Below are 9731 nucleotides of genomic sequence, written 5' to 3' on the forward strand. Positions count from 1 at the left end.
AGTTATTGTTGTTCGATTTGTTGTAAATTCCAGGGGAGCGCTACAGAGGCTCACCTCACGCCGCCATTTTTTCCCCTTCAGGGAGAAATGTTTTGATATCTGATGAAAATCTACATTTACCCCAAAGAATGAAGAACAGGAAATGATGACTACATGGATGTGTTTATAAGACATTTCTTTTCATTTAAGTCTCTAAAAAAAATATTTACTTTAACAAAAATAATAACATGTATCGTGAGGTTTGTAACATGTAAGTAAAATATATGACAGTTACAGTCTTAAGGGCAGGAGAAGTGAGGATATAATATTGTAAGATTCTTATACTATATGTAAAGTCATGTAATTTGACTTGCACGTACACTAATTAAAGATGTAATCATATTGATAATCTGAGAAAATGTGAATGATGTAAGTACCCCATTTAAAAATCAAAGATTGTCAGGTGAGATCAATAAGAAAGGTAACGTCAAATTATGTGCAGTCTAGGATTAAGTCCTCTTCATAAATTTATCTTTATCAATGTGAAAAATCACTATCAGGATTCTTGGCTTGAAATCTATTTCATCTGATACTGACATAGCACTGCAGCCTTTTGAATAATTCTACCACTGTGTATCTTTTCCCATTCTTGTGTCCAATATATTTGAGTCTTTGAATCTAACATGTTGCATACATACATATATACATACATACATACATACATACATACATACATACAGTTTTAGTTTTTTATTTAAATTTTTTTGCAGGCTACTTTTTTTTGTAAGTGTTTCTTCTCTTCCCATCGTTTCATGTTTTTCTTTTTTTTTTAAAGATTTTATTGGGCAAGGGGAACAGGACTTTATTGGGGAACAGTGTGTACTTCCAGGACTTCTTTTTTTTTCCAAGTCAAGTTGTTGTCCTTTCAATCTTAGTTGTCGAGGGTGCCATTCAGCTTCAAGTTGTTTTCCTTTCAGTCTTAGTGTGGAGGGCGCAGCTCAACTCCACGTCCAATTGCCGTTGCTAGTTGCAGGGGGCGCAGCCCACCATCCCTTGTGGGAGTCGAACGGGCAACCTTGTGGTTGAGTGGACGCGCTCCAACCAATTGAGCCATCTGGGAGCTCAGCGGCAGCTCAGCTCAAGGTGCCATGTTCAATCTTAGTTGCAAGAGGCAGAGCCCACCATCCCTTGTGGGACTCGAGGAATTGAACTGGCAACCTTGTGGTTGAGAGCCCACTGGCCCATGTGGGAATCAGACCGGCAGCCTTCCGAGTTAGGAGCATGGAGCTCCAACCGCCTGAGCCACTGAGCCAGCCCAGCAGGCTACTTTCTTTATCCAGAACTTTCTGATCCAGTTTCTTCTCTCTTAAGTCTATTGTTGGTTTTTTTTTGTTGGTTTTTTTTTGCTTTCCCACATTTTTTTTATGTTACTTATTAAAATTTCAGTTGCATCTGTTTTCTCTGGGTTCACTGTTAGTCTGCTTGGGCTGCTATACCAAAATACCACAGACTGGCTGGCTTAAACAACAGAAGTTTATTTTCTCACAGTTCACTTTACACAGTACTTGAGACTAGAAGTCCAAAATGAAGGTGCCAGTAGGATTGGTTTCTGGTGAGGCTTTTTTCCTCGGCCTGCAGACAGTTCCTTCTTTCTGTGTCTACACATGAGCATTTGTCTATACTTATATAAAGAGCAGGCAAGCTCTGGTGTCTTTTCCTCTTCTAATAAGGGCACCATTCCTTTTGGATTAGTGCTCCACACTTACGATCTCCTTTGACCTTAATTACCTCCTTAAAGGCCCTGTCTTCAAATACTGTCACATTGGGGATTAGAACTTCAACATTTGAATTCGGAGGGGACACAGTTCAGGCCATAACAAACTCCTTGTAATTTGATGCTATTTTCTAAGATAATTTTGTTGGTTTTACAGTTTTATTCTTCACTTTGATTAGCCCATACCTCCTTAGTACCCATCTACTACAAGGACCCTTTTTTGGATTTCTTAGTCGTCTGAGCTTATCTATGAGAAGTGAAACATCATTTCAGTGTTATCCTACCCACAGTGGAACTTTTCTTTTCTGGGAGTAATTTTATTTGTATTTAATAATTTCTGAGTTCTCTGTCTCTTCTTTTAGATGTAGTTCCCGCAGTCTTGAGCTGAATTTTTCCATAGATGTGAACTCTATCTCAGTGCTTCTATGTTTGAGTATTTTTTTCCTTAATGGTGATTTGTAGTTAGTATTGTGTATCTCTTATGCTAAAGTAATGGGTTACTATAGGTAATTTATTGCTCTCCTTATATTGATTTTTATAAGTTTTTTGGAGGATACATGGGGAGATTTCAGATTTAAGCAGTTGCTATTATTCTTCAGACATGAGAAACCAAATGTATGTGTTCTAATAGCCAGTTTTCTCTCTCTTTTTCCACTATGCTAGGCTTTTCTTGTTTTTGTTTTTCTTTCTTCACCTGAAACCCAAGAAATAGAACAAGAAATCCATACTTATAATTGTTTTCATCTCTGGAGACTGGAAAAGATATCAAAGTCAGCTATAACATGGGGCATTTGTATACAGGTCAGATTCCATAAGAAATGTGTTAATACTTATATGGTAACATTAATTTTTCTTATTTCCAGAAGTCTGGAAAACTGATTACATGGAACAGAGGAGCCAGAAAAACGAGTCTCAACATGTGTGGGAAGTTGTATATATGAATAACAAAATGCTGACTAAAGAACGAGGTAATGTAATAGGAAAACCATTTAATTTGGAGACAAAATTTTTTCCTTCCAGAAAAATACTCTGTCAGTGTGACTCCTGTGGAATGAGTTTCAAGTATATTTCAGAATTGATTATCAGTAAGAAAAGCTATTTAGGAAAAAAGACTGATGAATTTAATATCTGTGGAAAATTACTACTCAGTACTATGCATAAGAAAACTCATATTAGAGACAAAAGTGAATTTTTAAAAAATGAGAAAACTTGCGATCATAATGAGGACCTTGTTCAACATGAGAAGATTCAAACTTTAGAACAAAATTTTGATTATAACATAAATCGAGAAGCCTTCCTTGAAAAGACAATATTTAATACACACAAGAGAGAGATCACAAAAGGGAATGACTATGAATATAATGAATATGAGAGAACATCCTGTGAGAACTCCTCCTTCTCGTTCCATCAGATAACTCCCTCAAAGGAAAATCACTATGAATTTAGTGTTTGTGGGAAATCCTTATGTGTGAATTCTACCCTTTTGAAGCATCATGGGGCACATATGAAACACTGTGAATGTAATGGAAGTGGGAATAATATCAGGAGGAAGTTATATTTCTCACAACTTCAGAAATCTCATAAAGGAGAGAAACACTTTGAATGTAATGAATGTGGGAAAGCTTTCTGGGACAAGTCACACCTCACTCGACATCAGAGGATACATACAGGAGAGAAGCACTTTCAGTGTAGTGAATGTGGGAAAACATTTTGGGAGATGTCAAACCTCACTAAACATCAGAGATCACACACGGGGGAGAAACCCTATGAATGCAGTGAATGTGAGAAAGCCTTCAGCCACAAGTCAGCCCTCACATTACACCAGAGAACACATACAGGGGAGAAACCCTATCGATGTAATGTATGTGGGAAAACTTTTTACCAGAAGTCAGACCTCACTAAACATCAGAGAACACACACAGGACTGAAACCCTATGAATGTCATGAATGTGGGAAGTGCTTCTGCATAAATTCACACCTTACAGTACATCAGAGAATTCATACAGGTGAGAAACCCTTTGAATGTCCTGAGTGTGGGAAATCTTTCTGTCAGAAGTCACATCTTACACAACATCAAAGAACTCATATAGGGGATAAACCCTATGAATGTAATACATGTGGCAAAACTTTCTACCACAAATCTGTACTTACCAGACATCAGATAATTCATACAGGGTTGAAACCGTATGAATGTTACGAATGTGGGAAAACCTTCTGCTTGAAGTCTGACCTCACAGTACATCAGCGAACTCACACAGGGGAGAAACCATTTGCATGTCCTGAATGTGGAAAATTCTTCAGCCATAAGTCCACCCTCTCTCAACATTATAGAACACATACAGGGGAGAAACCCTATGAATGTCAGGAATGTGGAAAAATCTTCTACAACAAATCATACCTCACTAAACATAATAGAACACATACAGGAGAGAAACCTTATGAATGCAGTGAATGTGGGAAAACCTTTTGCCAGAAGTCACAACTCACTCAGCACAAGAGAATTCACGTAGGGAAGAAACCATATGAATGTAGTGAATGTGGAAAAGCTTTCTGTCATAAGTCAGCTCTCATTGTACACCACAGAACTCATACAGAAGACAAGCCCTATAAATGTAATGAATGTGGAAAGTCTTTCTGTGTGAAGTCAGGACTTATTTTACATCAGAGAAAACATACAGGGGAGAAACCTTATGAATGTACTGAATGTGGGAAATTCTTCAGTCACAAATCCTCCCTCACAGTGCATCACAGGGCTCACACAGGAGAGAAATCTTGTCAGTGTAATGAATGTGGGAAAAGTTTTTACCGTAAGTCAGACCTTGCCAAACATCAGAGATCACACACAGGGGAGAAGCCCTATGAATGTAACATATGTAGAAAAACCTTCTCTCAGAAGTCAAACCTCATTGTACATCAGAGAACGCACACAGGAGAAAAATCTTGTGATTGAAGTGAATATTAGAAATGTAGAGCCAAAATTCAGCACCTACTGCACATCAGAGAATTCACACAGTGGAGCAAGCTTTCTTGACATCCTGAATGTTCATTAACCATCCATAAACTGGCCTTATTTTATTCCAAAGTAATGATATGGGGCAAAACCATAATCTGCAACAAACATTGGACAGTTTTGTTAAGAAGTAACATTCCATTGAATGTCAGGTAACTAATATTGGTATAAAACCTTACAGATACTTTTGATTTTGTAAAAGTTTTCAGCAAAAATACAAAATATGTTATATCAGAATTTATACTGAAGAGAAATCTATCTATTTAGACATAGTTCAAAAATTTCCTTTAGAAATAATGTAACATCAAAAGTTGTGTTTTGGTTTTGATGCCATAATTTTCTTTAAGAAATCTAACAAATTGTAACTTACGGATGTGTATTGTGTAATGTAAAGCTTTAAAACAACAACAAAAGAATAGCAAAACAAGGAAGTAGAATCACAAGAAATTGCAATGATAGTACATAGAATTCTCATGTGCCCTTCACCAGGCTTCCTCTAATGATTATATCAAACTTAACTGTGATATATTCTCAAGTACAAGAAATTGATGGTACCCTTCTACTGTGTTAGACACAGATCTTATTCAGATTTCAGCAGATTTTACATGCATTCTGTTTGTGGGTGTAATTATATGAAATTTTATCACTTGTGGATTTGAATAACCATCAGCAGTTAGGTCACACAATCAAAAAGTAATCTGTAATTTGTATTTCATCAGGTTTACAAAGAAATCAGGATTTTACCACGAGAAGTTCCCTTGTGTTAATAATCATACCCTTTCTGTAACCCTAATCCTGGCAACCATTTGAATATGAAGCTTTCTAAAAGCAGAGATAAACTGAATAATCAGACTGTAGCATTAAATACATACGTGAAGCATCCCTTAAGTTCACAGGCCTAATGTGTGTATAAGTGGTATGTTATATAAACTTTCATATGCATAATGGGACAATATAATTGTGACTAGGAAATAGGAGTATTTCTAGTTTAGTAGTAGTAGTAGTAGTTAGTAGTAGTCCTGCAACATCCCCCACATGTGTAGAACCTGGAGGAACAGTTTAAAAGGAGGACCACAAAGCTAATGTGAACCCCTTAAAAATTGTAAATAAAAATAACAGAATAATAAAAAGTATTCTGTGCATGAGACGTCTAGGCCCTATTCTCATTGCCTCCTTTCTCTTCTCACCCATGGTTCATCCCAAGCCATGATGTGCCTTGAGTGTACGTATGTGAATACTCTAGCCTTCAGTCTAAATTTTATCTATACAAGTAGCTGACCTCCATGACAGGGCCCAGGAAAGAAGCCACAGACAGATTAGATGATACTCAAAGGTGTAAATTAGACTGTAAATTCAGGGTTTGGATGTACCCAGAGAGATGTCTGGGCCCTTAGAGACTTTTGACTACATGAGAAGGAGGGTTGAGGTTGGAGCAGGGCCAGAGCAGAGCTAGAACGGGACTTTTATTGACAGTTTAAAGGTGGTATAGTCAATCACATGATTAAATTACATAATTAGGTTACACAAGTAATTCAAGATTACACAATCTAGTGATCTTAGATTACACAGTCTAAGCTTCCGTTTTAGGAAACTAGAGAAAGAAGAGCAAATTAAATCTAAATTAGGCAAAAGAAAAGAAATAATGATTAAAGTCAAAATCAGTGCAATTGAGAATAACCAATGAAGAAAATCAATAAAATCAAAAGCTGGTTCTTTGAAAAAGTCAATAAAATTGATAAATTTCTAGCCAGATTAACTGAGAAAGAGAAGACACAAATTGCTAATATCAGTAAAAAAAGAGGTGCCTTACGTACTAATCCCCTGGACATCAAAAGGATTGTAAAGGATTATGTGGACCGCTCTATGCCCACAGATTTGATAACCAAGATGAAATGGACCAATTCCTTGAAAGACACAATCAGCCAAAACTCACAGAAGGATAAATCTGAATAGACAGAAAATCTATTAAACAAATTGAATCAATACTTTATCAGACATTATCAGGCCCAGGTGGGCTCACTGGTAAATTCTACCAAACATTTAAGGATGAAATGATAACAGTTTGCTACAATGTATTCCAGAAAGAAAGAGCAGAGGGAATACTTTGTAATTCATTCTGTGAGGCCAGCATCACCCTATTAACAAAACCAGGCAAAGACATTAAAAGAAAGTTACAGACCAATATCTCTCGTGAACACAGATGTAGTAGAAATCATCAACAAAATATTTGTAAATTGAATCCAATATACTATGACCAGGTGGGATTTATTCCAGGTATGCAAGGCTGGTCCAACATTCGATAATTAATATAACACATCAACAAGCTAAAGAAGAAATGCCATATAATCATATTAATAGATGTGGTAAAGCATTTCATAAAATCTTAACACCCATTCATGATAAAAAAAAAAACTAGGACTACAGGGGACTTCCTTAACATAGTAAAGAACACCTACAAAAAACCTACAGCTAACATTGTGCTTAATGGTAAGAAACTAGATGCTGCCCCAGTAAGATAATGAGCAAGACAAGGAGGTCCTCTCTCACCACTCCTTTTCAACATCCTTTGGAAGTCCTAGATAATGCAGGAAGACAAGGAAAGGAAATTACAGGTACACAGATTTGGAAGGGAGAGATAAAACTGTGTTCACAGATAACATAATTGTCTACATAGAAAATTTCAAAGAATCAATGACAAAACCTGATGCAAACCTGACGCTAGTAAGCAATTATAGCAAGGTTATAGGAAGTGATGCTTGGGTGGGTGATAAAAAAGAAATGAGCTATGAAGTAACAAAAGACCTGGAGGAAGCTTAGATGCATATTGCTAAATGAAAGAAGCCCATCCGAAGAGGCTTTATACTGTGATTCCAGTGATAATGTATGCTGAGAAAGGCAAAACTATGGCACAGTTAAAATATCAGTGATTGCCAGAGCGCAGAGAGAGGGCGTGAGGGATGCAGAGGTGGATTACAAGGTGTTTTTAAGACAGTGAAGCTGTTCTGTAGGTTACCACAGCGGTGGGTACATGCCATTCATCTGTCAGGACTCAGAATGTAAAGTAGAGCAAACCCTGATGTCACATACGGACTTTAGTAATCATGGGTCAGTATTGGCTCATCAGTTATAACAAATGTGGCACCTAACGCAGTAATGGAAACTGTGGAGAGGGTTAGAGCTAAAGGGATATACAGGAACTCGGTACTATCTTGTCAATTTTTTGTAACCTTAAAACTACACTGAAAAATAAAATATTAAACAACCTTACCTGCATATAGCAGTGTGCTTTCTTGTGTATTTACAAAATTGAAAACTCACATCATCCCATAGCAGTTTTCCCATGATGAGGGGGAAATGCATTCTCAGAAGTCATATTGAAAACCACTAAAGTGTATTTTCAGTTATGCCTTTTTGCTTTTCTAAGCCTTATTATCTTTTTTTGGAATTATCTTAAATTCCTTACCTCTCTTTATCTTTTTTATAACATCTCGTTTCTGTATGAAAGTTTTTGTCAGTCATATGTTTCTGCACTTTCACTATTAATATAATCACTAATGAACATTCGAGTGTGTGTGTGTGTGGTGGTGTTAGAGCCAATGGTTTGTTTGCAGCATATTCTGGCACCCCAGTAGGGGAACATATAGTGCAGAACAGTGGTTCTCCAGCTTTATTGTGCTTAAGAATTAGGAGTGTGTGTTTAAAATGAAGGTGCCTGGGACCCATGCCCTGAAATATTGATTCATACAGTCTGGAATGGGGCCCAGTCATTTGAAAGTTTATTTTGATAAAGTTGATTTGAATGCAGGTATTCTAAAGACCACACTTTGAGAAACAGTTACAGAATATGCTGACTTACATTTCACATTGTGCTCTCTGGTGTGCACCCAGGCTGAGTCCAAAAATAGCCTCATGAAAGGCAGCCTCTAGAGCCGGAATGCAAGTCTCCTAGTGGAATTTCACGTACTCGCAGTGGATGAGGAGGTCTCTGGGGTCTCTCGCAGCACCCCTGGCAGCACATCTCAGTTTAATTTGCTGGGGTTGGTCTTATAAAATCAAATGAGAGCCCCAGCTATTCGAGGATCTCATCTTCTTCTGAGGAAGGATTGTCTGAAGACGGTTACGGCTTCCGTTGTGCTGACAGAGCTCTGGGGGTTTTATGGACATTCGTTTTTATTAGCTCTGAGGAGGTTATTTCTGTCCTTTCTGCCAGAAATGACAGATGAGTAGGGAGGAAATTGAGATCTCTCAGAAGTGTACAGTGTACAGTTGTGTCGAGCACTGTAAAGTATTTGTGATGAGCCTGGTTGATCCTCTCCGAAGCTCTGTCACTAGGTTGTTTGTTGTCTCACTGCAGAGCCTGAGTATGAAATTCGCATACCAGAGCCTGGCTGCCCAGGAAATTTGGGGAAATGGCATCAGGTCTGGTAAACTTCAGCCATGCACGCTGCCTCCCAGGGAGACCCTAGGCTTCTGTCCGCTCCAGCACTGCAAACAGACCCACTGAGGCCCGCATTGTGGTGGTTTCAGTGGAGAGAGCTAAGTGTCTGTTCCCTTTGCTGCGTGCATTGTTTTGGCAGAGTTTAATACTAAAGCTAGCATAGCTGATTCCCCCCTGGGTGCCTCCTGCCTAGAGTTACTTCCGGGTTATACAGTGTGGATACTTTTTGAACACTTGCTGTCACAGGAGAGGCAACATTTTGTAGGAGGAGGTAAAAGAACACGGAAGACAACAGCTAAGTTCTGGCTCTGGGCCTGACCAGCCTCTGTTGATGGTAGATCAAGTCACTTAACCTTTGTGTGGCTCCGTTTTACCAACTTGCCCACACAGTGGGCATCTTCTAAGACCAGTCTCTCAGAAGCAGTCTGAGGACCAAATCAAATGAACTATGCATCCGTTCTTTGGTAAAGAACATTGTGAGTTTTCCCCATTCTCAGCAGACTGTGATCTCCTTAATACTGGTGATGACT

General features: G+C 38.1%; 1 protein-coding gene across 1 annotated transcript in view; it reads left to right on the plus strand.

Annotated features, from left to right (window-relative positions):
* Window positions 1–8029, plus strand: part of LOC308508581 (uncharacterized protein) — a gene marked incomplete at its 5' end in the record, with an annotated part of 42035 nt that extends 34006 nt beyond the window's left edge. The window contains one exon of the mRNA XM_081075438.1: window positions 2617–8029. Within this exon, the coding sequence (XP_080931564.1) occupies window positions 2617–4703 (2087 nt within the window). The 3' untranslated portion in view covers window positions 4704–8029. The remainder of the gene's footprint in view (window positions 1–2616) is intronic.
* Between the last annotated feature and the right edge of the window lie 1702 nt (window positions 8030–9731).

This window comes from Rhinolophus hipposideros, assembly GCF_964194185.1.
Source record: "Rhinolophus hipposideros genome assembly, chromosome: 15".
Taxonomy (NCBI): Eukaryota; Metazoa; Chordata; class Mammalia; order Chiroptera; family Rhinolophidae; genus Rhinolophus; species Rhinolophus hipposideros.